The following is an 18170-nucleotide window of genomic DNA, read 5'->3' on the forward strand; positions in this document are numbered from 1 at the left end:
GGGAGAAGCTTGTAAAAAATGTTTTGATGAGCTGGGCCTGGCGCACACCTGCTATCCCTAGCGCTGGGGAGGCTAAAGTAGGAGGATCGCCACAAGTTCGAGGACACCCTGAGCAACACAGTGAGTTCAAGACTAGTCTAAATTAGATAGCTAGACCCTGCCTCAAAAAACTAAAAAGTCTTGATGAACATCCTTGCAGTTGAGACACCAACCCACATGGGCCATTCTTGTCCAATCCGTCCTTCACACCCAAGTGCAGCCCTGCCCAGATGGCGCGTTCCACACGCAACTTAGTCCTCGAGGCCGTTGGGCCATTTCTGCCCTCACTCTCGGTGCTGAGCCAACCCTTAAGCCTTTCCCTGTGCACCTACCAATAAATTAGACTTAACGCCAGACCTAATCCAACTCGGAGAAGGCCGTAGGCTCCCGAGCCCGGCCCCGCCCTTGCCGGAAGCGGAACTGGCGTCATCAACTAGTCTCCGTCTTTATGACGCATCTCAGCGCGACTAGGCTCCTCTTTGCTGGTAGTGGATTACATTCAGTTTACGACGGCGAGTTCAGTGTGAAGGGGGTTCCCTAATGTAGACGGGCTAGTTGAAAGACAGCGTTGTGCGGAGGCGCCGAGGAGCGTGGACGCTCTGCTCGCGCCCGCTGGGCTGCGGGTCCTGTTCCTCGAGGCCGCTCGGGCTGTCGGGCTCTGCGAGGAGCGGGACGGCAGGTGTCGTTATACTGTGTCTTCGGGATGTTTCATCGACTCTTTTGTTCTCTTCAAAAATCTTCAAAGCAGCCTTTGTAAAAAAAAAAAAAAAAATTTCCCAAAAGTAAAATAATTTCCGCCATTCGAGTCACGTTGACGACGTCCCCAGTGTCCTGCCACCTCATAGACCTGGCGGTTGAAGCGCGTTCGGGTGAGCACTGCGAGAGAACTGGGCAGGGCTGCGGGTGGAGCTCGCGGGTAGGGCGCTCGCTCTTCCGACATGGGTTCCATCTTAAGCACCGCGCGCGCGCGCGCACACACACACAGAGACAGGTTCGAGGACCTCTCTCCTTGTCTTAAGGCAAATGAATCTTTCATCTGAGAATTTACCTCTTCCTTTTCGTGTCATGTAGGTATTTTTCATAGTCACTGTTATGGTTTAGATCTAAAGTATCCCCCAAAAGTTTCATTTGTGTGGAGGGTGATTGGATCTTGGGGTCGCTATACACATCAGTGGTGTGTTTCGTGTTGGGGGCCTGGTTGGAGGAGGGTCCTTGGGGGCCTGACCTGGAAAGGTGTTGTCCCTTGCTTCTCCCCAGTCTCTTGCTTTCTGGCTGTTGTGCAGTGAGCAGCTTTTCTCTGCCATGCCTTCCGCCTTGGAGCCAGGCTACTTTGGAATGAACCTACTGAAACCGTGAGCCAAAATAAACTCCTCCTCCTTGTAATTGTGGGTGCTGGGTATTTTGTCCCAGTTACTGGAAAGTGACTAATACGATCACTTTTATTAGAAAGATAAACATCCTTTCTTAGGTGCCTATGGTGTGCATGTTTCTGTATGTGACAGGGAATGTTTTTAGCCCACAAGTCCTTTTGATAAGCAAAACCAAGAATTCACCACCATCCTTTTCACCTGAACTTCCTAGACCTATGTACATCCTCAGAAAACTTAAAAACCCAGCCTCTAGCAAGGAAGCATGGCCGCTTTATTGCACTAGTAGTAGAATAATTATGTTTACTACTATGAAGTAGTTGGACTAAGTATATTTTCCACATTTTTCTTCAGAACAATCTGAAACTGCTTACAGGTCATTTCAGTATAAAATTATAATGTATATACATTGTAGTAGATTCACTCATTTTTAGTGTTTTTTCATGTTTTCTCGCAGATAAAATACTTTTTATTGGGGCTGGGGGTTTAGCTCAGCAGCACAGTGCCTGCCTGGCAAGCGCAAGGTCGTGAGTTTGATTCCCAGTACCGGAAAAAACAACAAAAAAAATACTTTTTATTGTAAACTATTTGAGAGCACACTGAAAACAAATTGTAGGTATGTTACGTGAACTTTAGATAGTGATGTATCTCCTAAATATATGAAGACTTAATAAGACTTTTCTTTAAATAAAAAAAATTAATAACAAGGGTTGGGAGTAGCTCAACAACAGGGGTTAGGGAGTAGCTCAGCCACATGTGCTAGGCCCTGGATTCAATTCCCACCACCCCACTTCAAATGGGGTAAATGGGCAAATTTACCCCAAAATGAATAACATTGTCTAGTATCTGCCCCATCAAAACTTAATTTATCTGCATCATTCTAACATAGATATGTGCACGTACGTGTGTGTGTGTGTGTGTGTGTGTGTGTGTGTATGGATGGATGTTGGAGGGAATTGAACTTAAGAGTAATACTCTACCACTAAACTACATCCCCAGCCCCAAACAGGCTTTGGGATGTTTTGGATCTAAGATCCAAAGTTTGTTTCTTTGTTTTCTGACAGTCTTAAAGATTGAATCCAGCACCTTTACCCTGAGCTGCATTCTCTAGCTCCTTTTTATTTTGAGCCAGGGTCTCATTAAGGCACTAAGTTGCTTATGTGGGCTTGAACTTGCATTCCTCCTGCCTTAGCCTCACAGAGTACTGGGATTACAGGTATATGGCACCCTGCCCAGGTCAAGGTTTCTTATTACATTTGTTTATGTTGTTTAGTCTCTTTAACATGTTTCTTATGGCTTGAACTCACTGGTGGTACATCCGTGACTGTCCCATGGTTCAGAGCCACCCAGCAGCAAGACATACAAATTAAAACTCCACCATGAATGTGCTAAGCCTAGAATTCGTCCTGACTATTATATTGGCATTTTGAAGAGCAACTCATTCATTTATTTTTTTGTTTGTTTGTTTGGTTTTGGTTTTTTTCTGGTACCAGGAATTGAACTCACGACCTTGTGCTTGCCAGGGAGGCTCTGTGCCGCTGAGCTAAATCCCCAGCCCCAACTCATTCATTTAAAAAGTCAAAGCACTTTGCTATTTATGGTTGTCTTCTCGTGGTACATTTAAATTAGTCTTTTTCTATTAAATTTTTATTTTTATTACTATGTGTTTGGAGTACATAGTGATTACTTTCCTTGGAGGTGGTTGGTTCATGTACATAACATATCTTAATTCTATTTTCTTTTCTAATTTCTCCCCCCTCTTTCTTCTCCCTGAGTCTTTCATTTCATGACTATATAATTGATGACTGGGTCCCCAGCAGGGGTTGGAAAACTGTAAAAACAGCCCGCTAGTAAGTGCTGGATGCTTTGAGGGCATAATGTCTCTAGTTAGCAACCTCTGTCTTGGTAGTGGTCAAGCAGCCAGATATTTTAGTAGACAGAGAGGTGTGGCTTTGTCAGAGTAAAGCCAAATTTACAATATTAGGCCAGTGAGCCATAGCCTGTCAACACCTGGCATAGAGAATTCAAAAGATCACTTACCAAATGTTTTGTAGGTGATGTGTGCTTTGCAATGGCATTTTATTGGTAATAAGTGCATTATATCATTCCTCTATTTGCAGTGGAAAGTTTTTTGTTTTGATTTGGGTTGGGGTTTTTTGCTTTTTTTTGTTGTGGTTTTTTTTTTTTTTTTTACAGTACCAGGGGTTGAACCTAGGACCTTTGCACTGAACTATATTCTGAGCCATTGTTTTATTTTATTTTATTTTTTTTTTTAATTTTGAGTCTTGCTAAGTTTTCAGTCCATAGTCGGCTGGCTCCAAGGCAGGAAGGCATGGTGGAGGGCCCTGGTGGAGGGTAGCTTCTCAGGTATGGCAGGAGGGAGCAGAGCAGAATGGGAGGAGCCAAGAGGTGAGATAAACCCTTCCAGAGTACACCCCCAGCAGCCCACCTCTTGTGGCCAGACCCTGTCTCCTAACAGCAAGCCAGATATAAGCCCCATAATCCAATCACCTTCGAAAGGTCCCATGTTTGAGCACATGACTAGATACAAACTAATATCCAGCTTCCCAAGTACCTGGAATGACAGGTATAGCTATACCTGGCTGCACATATATTGTCTGGGGAGCATGGAAACCTGCACAGGTTTGAGGCTTTACACTCCTTGCCTCAATTACATAGCATTTCCTCAGTTTCCCTTTGGTAACAGACCTGGCAGGCCAGAAGAAAACTCCCAGCCTCTCATATTGCCTGGTAGTGTAGTGACAGGAGAAGCCCCAAGTGGCCAGATAGCTGTCTAATCTTCTGAGTTATTGGGACTATCGTTGTGCCCCTAGAGATGAAGATCTCCAAATGCAGCCAATTGCTGGGCTTGGAATAAAAATATTTTTCTTTCTGTTCACCCTGGAGTGTACCGGCAACCACAGGCAATCAAGGGTTCGGGGACAAACTTGCAGTCAGGTCCCGGATCTCTGCTTCTTAGCAAAGTGATATGGAACTTCTGTGCTGTCTGAATCTAGATTTGGCTCGGTTTGGTTTTGGTTTTTATAATACAGTACTTGGGACTGAACCCAGGCCTTTCCTATTGAGCTATATCCCAAGCCCCCTCTCTCACTAAGTTGTTTCTGTTTTTGAGTCAGGGTTTCACTAGGTAGCTCAGGCTGGCCTTGAGCTCATTATGTAGCCCAGCCTGACCTCAGACTTGCAGTGATCTCTTTTCTGGGGCTCTCAAGTGTTGGCTTTACAGGCATGCACCACCAGGCCCAACTTAAGATAGGGTCTCAGTAATCTCCCTGGGCTTGTCCTCCTGCCTCCACCTCCTGGCTTGAATCTAGGTTTTTCTCAGCATTAAATAGATATATTGGTACTGATGTGAAGGGTTGGTATGATACTTAAGTGACTCTGTATATATACAGTGCAGATTCAGTCATAATGGGCTCAGCACATGACAATGTGTGTTAATACTCTGATGACTGATGATGAAGTACAACTTGGAAAACACTGATTAATACCAAGGACTCAGATAACCCTGTGTAAGGAGGAATGGAGATTTCCACCAATCACAGGCTCATAAGCCAGCATGAAGTACAGCTTAGCTTTCAGGGTACATCTCACCTGGAGCCTTACTGGATGTCAGCCATTGATTTGGTCCCAGCCCAGTCCTGCTGATGCTCTGCTTTTGTCTTCTCTGAGCAATAGACTGTAGTGGGCCTCAACAGTCACCAACCCTTCTGTTCTTTATGAAGATGTCAACGTGGGGCAGAGAATGCTGGTGTGGTTGTCAGCCCCCTGCTATGTGTGCTGTGTAGTCTCCTTCATAAGATTTACCACCACAGGCAAATTCCATGGGTTTAAATGTTATTACCTAAATTTTTTTTTCTTACCTGCCCAGGTGTAGTGGTGCACACCTGGAATCCCAGCACTCTGGGAGGCTGAGGCAGAGGATCGCAAATGGAAGCCTAACCTGGACAATTTAATAAGACCCTCTCTTAAAATTTAAAAAAAATGTAAAAATGGCTGGAGATGTAGCTCAGTGTGAAGGCCCTGGGTTTGACCCCCATTACCACCAAACAACCACAAAAAAATCCCAAGTATTCCTTACCTATAAAATGCGACTATTGCAGTTTTTCTGGGGGCAACGTGCCTCACCATCCCTTTTTTGCTATAAATGAGACAGCAGCTATGGCACTGTATGGCAGTAGTGGGGGCGTGTCTGTGTGTCTGTGTTGAGCGTGTGGGATTACGTGGGAATTTCATACTCGGATGGAATGACTTCCAGCATGCGAGCATAGGAACTTTGCTGTGTTCTGGATTGTCATGCCTTCTCTCTTTTCTAGGAGCCCTTCCTTCTAGGGACACAGTCCTCTTTTTTGAAGAAAAGATGAAGAAAGAAAGGATGGTGGCTGACTGCCTGATAAACTGCTGTCAGGTATGCAGAACCCGTGTCCAAGATGACATGCTTGCCCCCATCAGATGGACACATTTCTGGCCAAGGCAGATTTGTGTCCCCACCTTAAAGCCAGGAAAGTCTCAAAGACTGGTCCCCAGCTGATTTCCTTAGAGAGCCACATTGCTCTTATAGGTAAGGCATTACCTGAAAGCTATTCCAGGATATCAGTAACTACTGCTTAATGAGATATTCATGGTGACAAGGGTATGTTTGTTATTTTGCCAAGTACTCTCATATATATTAAGGAAGAAAAAAGTGTTCTTTTCTAGGAAAGTTTATTAATTTATGTCTATTTAGCAAATATATACCTGTGTTCAGGAGCTGTACTTTATTTTTTTATTTTTATTTATTTTTTGTTTTTGTTTTTGTTTTTCTCCGGTACCGGGAACCGAACTCATGACCTTGCGCTTGCCAGGCAGGCGCTTTTGCCACTGAGCTAAATCCCCAGCCCCTAGGAGCTGTACTTTAATAATACAGAATAAGATGAAAATAGCTGCGAGTCTAGTTGTGGGAAGAGGAGTTTGTGTTTGAGAAGGGTCACTGCAGCCCCTTGGTGGCACGAGGTGGACAGATTTGGGTAGAGGAAAGGTCCCTAGGACTGCTGGGCCTTGGGTGGGCAGCGGAGGCCCTCGGAGCCCTGTGTGTGCCTCGGTCTCACCCCCTCATCTCTGGTGAACGTTGGCGGAGAGGTCATTGTGTGACTCGGCACTCAGGCTGGCCTGTGTGTGATGATCCAGGACTCGGTGACCTTTGAGGATGTGGCCGTGGACTTCACCCAGGAGGAGTGGGTTTTGCTGGATCGAAGTCACAGAGACCTTTATAGAGAGGTGATGCTGGAGAACTACGAGAACCTGGCCTCCGTGGGTAAGAGCGGCGCCGTGCCTGTGGGGAGGAGATGGAAGCTGCTCACTTCCTGGGTCCCAGCCTGGGTGCTGTGGACTCTGAGTCCCCAGGGAAATGAGGTGGACATAGCCTCTGTCCCAGGACACTAGTCCTGCTTTATCCTTGGAAGGTATCTCCCAACACCCCAATAGGTTCCTGAAACTGCAGCTAGTCCTGAACTCAGTACAATTTCAGTAATGCTTTGATGTACAACAGTAAAACTAGCATGAATTTCTTTTTCCTTCACAATTTCACAAATTGAGGATTCCTCCTTATAATAGATAATAGCTACCTCAGCATACGGTTATTTTCCTTTTTATTAATAAGTCAACGACTGGGCTGGGGATATAGCTCAGTGGCACAGTGCTTGCCTTACAAGCATGAGGTCATGAGTTTGATTCCCGGTACCACCCAAAAAACAGAGAGAGACAAAAAAAATAAGTCAACGCCTTTTTTTTTTAGACAAGATCTTGCTGTGTAGTTTAGGCTGGCTTTGAACTTAACTATGTAGTCCGGACTAGCCTTAAACTTGTGGTGATCCTCCTGCCTCAGCCTCTGAAGTATTGGATCACAGGTGTGTGCCACCACACCTAGCTAAGTCAACAATATACAACTTTTCACTTAAGTGAAATACTTTAGGGTTTCTCCAAATTAGCAGCATTAGGCTGTTCTGGTGTGGGCCCATTATGAAGTTAAATAAGGGTTACTTGAACATGAGCACTCTTGTCCTGTCCTGTCCTAGTAGGTAACACAGCTGCTAAAGGACTATTGTGCTTCTAGGTGGGATGGGGTGGCACTTGGCAAACTTGCATCCGTTACTCAGAACATGAATTATTTCTGAAATGTTCTTTCCAATATTTTGGGGTCACAGATGACAGTAGATTCCTGAAACTGCAGAAAGCAAAACCGTGGGTAAGGGGGACCACACTCAAATTTTAGTCTAATGTCGTGATTGTTAAAATGTGGTCCAAAATCAACACCATCATCTTCACCCTGTTAGAAGTACTGTAAGTCAGTCTCCTCCTTTGACTTACTGAATCAAGAACTGCATAGATTCTGGAGAGTTTTGTTTTGTGGTACTGGGGGTGGAACACAGGGCTTTGTGCATACTAGGTGAGCACCTTACTGCTGAGCTACACTCCTAGCCCATGTCATATGATTCTGACAAGCCAGCCACATAAATCAGACAGACAATAACTTGTGAGTCTTCAGTGTAGTTTTTTACCCCAGAACAAATACCTTTTGTTTCATACTGATTTTTCTATTTGATTCAAATTGTGTTTTGTTAGTGTACACATAAGCATTAATTTGGTTTCAGGGTTTAGAGAAGATGAAACATTTTGGGCACAGAGAGAGATATTTGCATGCTTAATCCTTTTATAATCATTCCCTTGCTTTCATTAGAAGCATCACGCCTGAATTAAATGAAGTTTAGGGCTCTGTTGCCTAAACTTCTTGCATGAATGCATCTTTCCGCATGTGCAGGGTGTGAGCTTGTCAAACCCAGTCTGATCTCCTGGTTGGAACACAAAGAGGATTGGAGGACACAGCAGAGAGGAGATCCCCAAGGTGAGTGTTCCCGAAAAGCAACCCTGATCCAAGGACACAGTTAAGTATGAAAGTGTAATGAGGAACCTTTGAGATGTACTTGATGTCAGAAGCTTCAGGCTATTTATCTGAGAAGATGGGGAATCCTCAACTTCTCAGCCTGTTTCTGCCTGATCATGCTTTATTGTGGTAAAACAAAATGACCTCGTCTCTTTCATTGTTACATTGTGTTGTTTATTCTTTGTCCAGGTCTTTGCAACTTTTATTTCTGATAATATTTACCATCCATTTTAATTTTCAGAGAATCATAGTAAAATGTCTAAAACTCAGGCCTAAAACTTTACCATTGGAAAATTTTTGACCTACATAACATGCTTAAACTTTGTCATCTTCTTTTACCCTGCCCTCAAACTGAGGATTGAAGCCAGGGCCTAGCAAATGCTAGACATGTGCTCAACTACTAACCCTATGTTTTTGGGGTTTTGGTTTTTTTTTAAACTACAGATGCAAGTAAGTCTTATCTTTGTGCATGTGTGTGCAGTGCTGGGCATGAACTCAGCCTCCTGTATGCCAAGCAAGTGCTGTACTACTGAGCTGTATCCCCAGCTCTCCTATCATTTTTAATTCCTACAATCTAACATTTCTTTCTCTGAATCTTAATTTTATTTTTCTGTTCATCTTCAGAATGGGACATGCAGCTTAGCACCAGAGAGTCAACATTTGAGCAGGGTATTTTGATGGAACAAACGTCCAGTGGGATACTAATGGTAAGATTAACAAAAGATGTTTGTTATTTCCCAAACAGAGAAGATTGTGAATTTCATTATAGAATATAAGTAGCACTCACCCAGGAGGAAGCAATGTATCCGGAGAGATACTCCATGTAATGAATTTGGGAATTCTTCAAACCTATGGTAAAACCTCTTTTCCTTCAGAGGTCCCACAGGTATACATTGCCACATGAACAACCAGATACTGACTTTTTAAAGCAATTCTCTGAATATCTTATCAATGTCTGCAACATTAGAGCTAGTATCATGACATTTTGGCACTACTGTTCCACCATTCAATTTTATAGAAATCACATGGTAGAATATAAGAATTTCATGGAAACTAAAAAATCATAGTCATCCTCTAAATAATGTAATTAAATCATCATTTATTTATTTTTTAACAGCAAAGAAGTAACACATGGCTAAGTTCTACATTTAATGAGGGACATTTCCTATTTACTCTTATCTTAGTTACTTTTCTCATTGCTGAGATGAAATACCCAATGCCCAAAATTGAGGAAGAACAGGTTTGTTTACCTCACGGTTTGTGGAGGTTTCAGTCCAGTAATTAGCTGGCTCCAAGGCAGGGTGGGGTGGCATGGCTCAGGGGTATCAGTCCAAGGCAGCTGAAGACAGCAAAAGCAACAAGAGCAAAAGAGGGGAGAGGCAAGCCTCTTTCCTGCCCTTGTATTATATGCAGGCTATCTATAGGGGAGGGGGTCCTTCACACCCACACCATCTCCATGCCTTCCTCTTCCACAAACTCAGGATGATTACAAAGTAAGGACCTTGGCTCCCTGCTGAATTAAATTTCTAAACTTCTCAAGTTGACACAGTGTATCAACCAGTACAACTGTACTCAGAAAAGATTAGCACTTCCTTTGCAGAAAATTAGTATAAGTGAGAGATACTTGAAAGAAGTGGTATTTACCTTAATGGGAGAAAGACCTCTAGAGGGATGTTCTGAATGGGATGAATTGGAGGTACTCTAATGCTAGGTCAAAACTTGGGGCTTCTGGCAGGCATGGTGGCACTCAGGAGGATGAGGCAAGCAGACTGTCATGAATTTGAAGCCTGTCTGGGATACAGAGTGAGTTCAAGGCTAGCCTGCACTACAAAGCAAGACCCTATCTCAAAAACCAGACAAAAACTTGAGGCTTCAGAGTTTCCACAAGTAAAAAAATGCCATACCTATAAGTGGGCACTGAGCTTCCTAAAAGAATCTTATGAGAATATACAGGAGTCATTCCAACATTAGTACAGAAAGCACAAAATCTTTGCTTTCATTGAACCTGAGAGAAATCCACATAACAGGAATTGTAAACATGTAGTGCAAAGCCAGGCGTGGTGGCGCACGCCTGTAATCCCAGCACTTGGGAGGCTACGGCAGGAGGATCATTACGAGTTCAAGACCAGCCTGGGCTACAAAGTGAGCTCAAGGTCAGCCTGAACTGCATAGCAAGACCCTGTCTCAAAAAGACAATCAATCAATCAATCAATCAATCAATAAACAAACAAACAAACATGTAGTGCAAAAAGCAAGAATAATAATAATGTTTCTGTCCTCAGATAAGTAACATCCATTAGTTCTGAAAAACATCTTTAACCATCATTCATCTCTTCATCAACAGGCGGGAATCCACAGTGCAGGGAAACTTGATGATGATAAGCATTGGGGAGAAATCTTCAGTGAACACTCCTATTTCAAGACACACATGAAATCTCAGAATTCAAGAAATACTTGTGACTCTGGTCAGGATGGAAAATCTTTTCCTCCTCTGAGCATGAAAACTTCTACTGGACAGAACTTTTCTGTGTTAAATGAATGTGAAATGGCCCTTAGCCCAACTCCAAATGTTGCCTACCAGAGAATGAGCATGCAGGACAAACCTTTTGGATGCAGTGACTGTCCCTTCCTTAGTAAGTCGTACCTTCAGACACATGTGAGAAATCACAATGGGGAAAAGCTCTATGAATTAAAGGTATTTGCAAGAGATTTTCTGTATTCCAAAAGTGGAGCTGTGCCTTTTCAAATGTATACTATCAAAGCCTACGAATGCAAAGTTTGTGGGAAAGTCTTTGGCTACTCCTCAAATCTTAATAGTCACATGCGAACCCACACTGGGGAGAAACCGTATGAATGTAAGGTTTGTGGGAAAGTCTTTGGATATTCCTCAAATCTTAATAGTCACATGAGAACCCATACTGGGGAGAAACTCTACGAATGTAAGGAATGTAAGAAGTCCTTCACTACTTCTTCGAGCCTAACAGAACATTTCAGAATTCATACTGGAGAGAAACCCTATAAATGTAAGGAGTGTGGAAAAGCCTTCACAAAGCGCTCAGGCCTTGCTACACATATACAAACACACACTGCAGAGAAGCTGTACGTATGCAAGGCATGTGGCAAATCCTTCAGTGTTTCTTCAAACCTAACTGAACACTTCAGAATTCATACTGGAGAGAAACCCTACCGGTGTGAGGAATGTGGGAAAGCTTTCCATGCAGCTTCCTACCTGCGTAAACATGAAAGGATTCACACTGGAGAGAAAACCTACGAATGTGAGGAGTGTGGGAAAGCCTTCCACACTTCCTCCAATCTACGGAAACATGTAAGAACTCACAGTAGAGAGAAACCTTATGAATGTAAGGAATGTGGGAAAGCCTACAAAAGGTGTTACCTGCTGACTGAACACTTGAAAACTCACACGGTGGAGAAGCCCTTTGAATGTAAGTTATGTGGAAAATCCTTTAGAAGTTCTGCCTGCCGGAATAAGCACATTCGAATTCACACAGGAATCAAACCATATAAATGTAAGTACTGTGGGAAAGACTTCACTGTTTCTTCAAGTCTGACTGAACATACACGAACTCACACCGGAGAGCGGCCCTATGAATGTAAGGAATGTGGGAAATCCTTCACCACATCCTCATGTCTGATTGTTCATAAAAGAACTCACACGGGAGAGAAACCGTACCAATGTAAGGAGTGTGGGAAAGCCTACAAAAGGTGTTATCTGCTGACTGAACATGTGAAAACTCACACAGGGGAAAAGCCCTTTGAATGTAAGGTATGCGGAAAATTCTTTGGAAACTCCTCATGCCTTAATAAGCACATTCGTATCCATACTGGAATAAAACCCTATAAGTGTCAGTACTGTGGGAAAGCCTTCACCGTTTCCTCAAGTCTGGCTGAACACCTCAGAACACACACAGGGGAGAAGCCCTATGAATGTAGGGAATGTGGGAAAGCCTTTACAACATCCTCAAACCTATATCACCATGTAAGAACTCATGGTAGGGAGAAGTCCTATAAATATCAGGAATGTGGGAAAGCCTACAGTAGGTTTTATCTCCTAAGCGAGCATTTAATGACACATTGAACAGAAACCCTTTGAATTGGGAAAATGTCGAAAATCCTTTAAGAATTCTTCATATGTTAATTGTCACACTGGAATTTACACTGGTGAGAAACCTAATGTAAGGATTGAGGAGCAATCTTTAGTGTTGACAATTTATTTCAAAGACACTGAAATCACTTTATTCTCAAGATCCTGTGTGAAGTAAGGAATCTGTGAGGTTATTGGAGTCTGATCACAGGGCAGCATTGTAAGAACTCACTCTTGCCAGGCCTGGTGGTTCATGCCTGTAATCCCAGCACTCAGGAGGCTGAGACAGGAGGATCATTGAAAGTTTGAGGCTAGCCTGGGCTACATAGTGAGTTCAAGGCCAGCCTGAACTACACAGTGAGACTTTGCCTCAAAAAACAAATACAAAGAAAGAAAGAACTTATCCTGGAGCAATATGATGTAAGAAATACAAACCATCCTCAGTGTTTCCTGGGGACTTAATAAATGTGTAAGGTCCTGCGGTAGAGAGAAACTATTGATGTACAAGATGTTGAAAAGTTGTAATTCTGCAAAACACTTTGATGTTCTCTTGTGATACCACAGTGGAGAACAGTTTTTTAAGGTAAGGAAGGGTACAGAGTCATTTTGTATTTTTATTGTAGTACTACAAATTGAACCTGGGGCCCTATGCATGCTAGGGAAGCACTCCCATCACTGAACTACATGCCAAGACCTTTTTATTTTGAGATAAGGTCTCACTAAGTTGCCCAGGTTGGCATCAAACTTGGGATACTTCTACCTCAGCCTCTCAAGTAGCTGAGACCCAACTACGAAGTTGTTTTATACATGTGATTATTCCACAAACTCAAAAACAGAGGCCCACAACCAACACAACGTTCCTAATACAGGAATAGTATCACTGTGTCCTGAAATCTTGGATCCTGACAGGGATAGAGCCTTCTGGATGGTTTATTTTGAACATCTGTGATCCTTTCCTGGTTACTCCAGGGCTGGTAAGTCAGTCTTGTTTAACAACAATATTCAACTCAAGTTGCTATTCCTTAGAGGTTGCACCTAGTCAAAAGTGATATCAAGGACATGAATTTATCTTACCTTTTTGCCTGTAGGACTGAACCCATACTACTGAGGTACATCTCCAGTTCCTATTTTACCAATACAGATTCTGCAGGTGGTTTGTCATACTCTTAAAGATGATTCACCTACAGAAACAACAATCAAATTTTGGATCTGATTGAGCTATCAAGTTTATTACATTGTCCTTGTTCCTACCTTACATCTGATCCTTTCAGATTAAAGATCAGGGTGCTAAAAGGAATGAGTGGAGAGGGGCTGAGTGGATAGCTTATAGTGGGAGAGACCCCAACTTCATGACCATAGAGGAAGAGAGCCATACTCTTTACACCTAAGAATAGGAATTCTTGTAAAATTGGGCAATATGGGAAGGGAGTAAGAGTCTTAAATTTTTCCTCTCTAGATCTATTCTACACATTGGCAAAACAATCTTGAGCCAAGCAGCAATTCCAACTGACTGTAATACCTTACTGTGATTTGTCTTTCCATATATTATGGAAACAAAAACTGAACAGGTGTGATGGCACATACCTGTAATCCCAGCACTCAAGAGGCTAAGGCAGGAGGATTGCTCCAAGTTCGAGGCCAGCCTGGGCTACAAAGTGAGTTCAAATCCAGCCTGAACTGCATAGTGAGACCCTACGAACATGCTGGTTGTTATAGTCATGTTCCTGGGTGCTAGGAACCGTCATAGCACTTCCTGATGTGGCATTTGGATACAAACACCCAGCGCAACCAGATTTCAGTCTCAATGGTCAAAATTTTATATATCGCTGGGTTGTGGATTATGTTGTGATGGCCGTAAGGGTTGTAGCTGTTTGATGGCTCTTCAGCCAGCCAGTGTGTTGTAACCCAAAGCAAGGCAAACAATAAATCCTCAACAGAAGAGACCTGCACATCTTCGTGTAGCGTAAATGTTTGCAAGTTAGGAGTAGATGATGGAGTGGTTCTCCTGTAGGGTGAGTATTGCTATTTAGACCACAGGTTACCACCTTTCTGTGTTGGCAGTGGCACCAAAACTAATCAGATCAGTCTCAAGTCCCTGCTGTATGTTGTCACTGGTCATAGATTAGCCTAGCTGCTAGTCTGATGGTCTGAAATAAGATACGTGTCTCAGTGGGAACTTGTTCAGAACTTCTGAGTATAATCAAGTGGTCACGGTTGAAGTAGATACTGCAGGTTGGCCTCAGCCTGGAGCTTAGTATCGTTAACAAATGACAGCCTAGTGTCACAGTCCACAGACTCCACTGCCTGAGAAGCTCACTGCTGATAAACACGCCCTTCAGTGCCAAGAGCTTGCCTTTGGAGATGACCTTCCTCACTGGAGAAGAGTTCAGGTTCCTCAGAACCTCCCTTGTAGAATGTCTATGGACCAGTGCTCCTCGGGCACAAAATGTGCACAAAAAGAGTTGCTTCGGTATTTGGGGTTTCATGTATGCTTGAGCTTGCTATTGGTCTGTTCCTGTCTTAGTTACTTTTCTTGTTGCTGAAACAAGATACTTGATACCCAAAGTTAAAGGAGGAAAGAGGGGCTGGGGATTTAGCTCAGCAGCACAGTGCCTGTCTAGCAAGCGCAAGGTCATGAGTTTGATTCCCAGTACCGGAAAAATAAATAAATAAAATAAAATAAGGAGGAAAGAATTATTTTTCCACAGTTTGCAGAGGTTTCAGTCCATAGCTGCCTCCAAGTCAGGGCGGCATGGCAGAGGGGCATCACAGAGGAGAAATAGTCCACAGCAAGCAGGCAGGCAAGAGCAAAAATAAACCAGTGGCCAGCCTTCTTCATTCCCTTATATTTTATTCAGTCTACCCACCCTTAGGGCAGGTAGCACACACACCTTTAATTTTAGTGCCCTTAATCCTAGCATCACACACACTAGATCCAGCCACCTCTTAAAAAGCCCCACCTATGACTGCATGAGGTTTGGCAGGGGGCATCTAAAATGCCATAACAGCCTATGATCCTGATGTAATCTGAGCCAAAACATACAGCTCTATGCCCCACGCCCAACAAGGAAGTTTGAAGGGGGTACTGCTATCTGTGCTGTCTGAGAGTTAACAGATGTTTTTGGTTTCCCCAGCAGGCTTATCTGTCAAAGCACCGACACCCCAAAGGGGGGAGTACTGGGAGTACTGTCTTCTTGGTGCCTTCCACTAACCCCTACTGATTTCCATGTTGATCTTATTATTTCCTATTGAATTCAAAGAAAGCCACTTATTTCTGAGTATGTTTTTCTAATGTATGAGTTTATAACCTCAAACAGTGTAACTCCAGATCTGCCATCTGGATTAATGTCACGTATACTTTTAACACACTTTACAACCCTATAAAGATACAACTATTGACCCCTCAATTTCATATCTTTGTTTCTGAGCAATAGGATGTATATTGGAGAACTTGGTTATAGGTAGGCCTACAAATAGTGCATATCTTTCTACCTACATTTCTCCTCATTACTCTTATAATGAAGTGTTTTGCTAATGCCCTATGACCTGAATATCTCCATTATCATCCTCCAAAAGTTTTCTGGTGTGATGTCAAACTACGTGAGGATTGACTGTATCAGTCATGTGTTCTATTTCCTGTACATTAGGATACACTGTCATACTGAAGGTCTTATTGCCTAGACAGACTACCTTTCCTAGGGCTGGTACTTATTCTTAAAAATAACTTGTTGGGAGCATGTATTTTATTTTCAGGGGCTAGGGATGTGGCTCAGTGGTAGAGCTCTTGCCTTGCATGCACAAGGCCCTGGGTTTGATCCCCAGCACCACATACATAAAAAAAAGAAGAAACTAATAATAATATTTTCAAACCGAAGCTCCGTTCTTCCTCTTCTCTCATACACCAGGTCAGTGTTTCCCCTGCCCTAGACAACAAGGGACTTCCATGCTCTTGAGCCTATGAGAATTACGCAGCGGAGCCATGCAGTGGCACATGCCTGTAACCCTCACACTATGGAAGGCAGAGGCAGGAGAATCACAAGTTCTTACCCCACCTGTGAAACATAGCAATTTAGTGGATCTCTGTCTCAGAAAAGTAAAGAAGTGCTGTGGATGTAGCTCAGTACACAAAAATGAAAAATTCATAATCACTAATACTAGTCTTCCTGCCTTGCCTTTCTAATTTCCCTACCTCTTGAGCACATAAAATTATCACAGGACCTCAGTTTCAACCACAAGCAATTGTAATGTTCAGAGAGAAAAATATCAATTCCAAAGGTTTTTGTCTTCTCCATTTACTTGCTGCCTATAGGCAATCCTTTGGTGGCAGTGAGACATAAAATAGACTTTGAGAACTATGAGACAGACCAACTCCATGTAGACCAGCCTTCCCCTGCCCTCAGTACTGGGGATTAAGGGCAGGGCCTTCACACTGAGCTACATCCCCGTTCCTTTGAGACAGGGTCTCACTAAGTTGCCCACTCGGGTTCAACTTGTGATCCTGCCTCAACCTCCCAGATTTCAGGTATGTAACATCAATACACAGCTGGAAAAGATTTCAAAAATAGAATTCACATTGAAACAAAGCACAGAATGCTCAAAGAAACTTGCATGCTAAATCCACTTGGGCCATTTTCCTGGTCAAAGAAATATCTGCATTTTCCCAAGGGATTTTTTTTTTTTGGTACCGGGAATTGAACTCAAGACCCTGCAATTGCCAGGCAGGCGCTTGTGCTGCTGAGCTATATCCCCAGCCCTCGCAAGGAATTTAAAGAGCAAGGGCATCCTAATACTGAAAATGTCCATGATATACTCCCAAATTATTCACTGTATGAACAACAGCCTCATGATATGACAACGCCAAACAAAAATCTAGGTGAAATAACAGAGCCCTAAAGAAGAGTAGAAGGTTTATGTCAAAATGCAGTCATGCACTCCATGGTATTGACCATCTGACCAGTGACAGACCACATAGAGAACTGCCTACATGTGTAATAGGCTGTGCCACCTGGTTTTTGTTGGTCTACTCTTGAACACTGCACAGTGATGAAGCTGTCTAATGACACATTTCTCAGAACTCAGATAAAAAGTTCTCAAATTTGGTGGAAGATACAAATGCGAGATGTTCAAGGAACACAACATGATAGACCCAAGGAAAACAAATGACATAAATATAATGAAAGTAAAGAGGGGCTGGGGATTTAGCTCAGCAGCACAGCGCCTGCCCAGCAAGCGCAAGGTCGTGAGTTCGATACCCGGTACCGAGAAAAAAAAGAAAAGAAAAAAAAGAAACTAAAGAGAAAATCTTGAAAAGAGTCTTGGAAAATCACACATGCTTAGAGTGGAACAATTCAAAGAACTGGACTTCTTAACAGAAACCATTAAGGCCAAGAGAAAAGGCAGGCCAACATTACAGTGCTGTATCAGTGCCAGTGTCCTTTAGTAAAGAAAGTGAAATAATTGTCAGAGCTGGGCATGATTGTGCACATCTGTAATCTTAGCACTCTGGGAGGCTGAGGCAGGAGGACCACAAGTTTGAGTCCACCTGGGCAACTTAGCAATTTAAGAAGACCTGTCTCAAAAAATGCTCTGAGGATGTATTTGTTTGTTTGTTTGTTTTGTTTTCCGGTACCAGGAACTGAACTCACGACCTTGCACTTGCCAGGCAGGCGCTGTGCCGCTGAGCTAAATCCCCAGCCCCAACGCTGAGGATGTAACTTGGTAGGTC

At 43.1% G+C, this 18170-nt stretch overlaps 1 protein-coding gene across 1 annotated transcript; it reads left to right on the plus strand.

The window, feature by feature from the left end:
• The first annotated feature begins 485 nt into the window (after window positions 1-485).
• Window positions 486-12753, plus strand: LOC102023163 (zinc finger protein 121-like). The gene is given in 7 exon segments (XM_005405568.2): window positions 486-908; window positions 5741-5832; window positions 6591-6717; window positions 8221-8304; window positions 8968-9050; window positions 10688-12370; window positions 12372-12753. Coding segments are annotated over 6 exon segments (2070 nt in total). The 5' UTR covers window positions 486-908; window positions 5741-5784; the 3' UTR covers window positions 12417-12753.
• Window positions 12754-18170: the final 5417 nt, after the last annotated feature.

Source organism: Chinchilla lanigera, unplaced genomic scaffold (assembly GCF_000276665.1).
Source record: "Chinchilla lanigera isolate Chin_1 unplaced genomic scaffold, ChiLan1.0 scaffold00094, whole genome shotgun sequence".
NCBI lineage: Eukaryota > Metazoa > Chordata > Mammalia > Rodentia > Chinchillidae > Chinchilla > Chinchilla lanigera.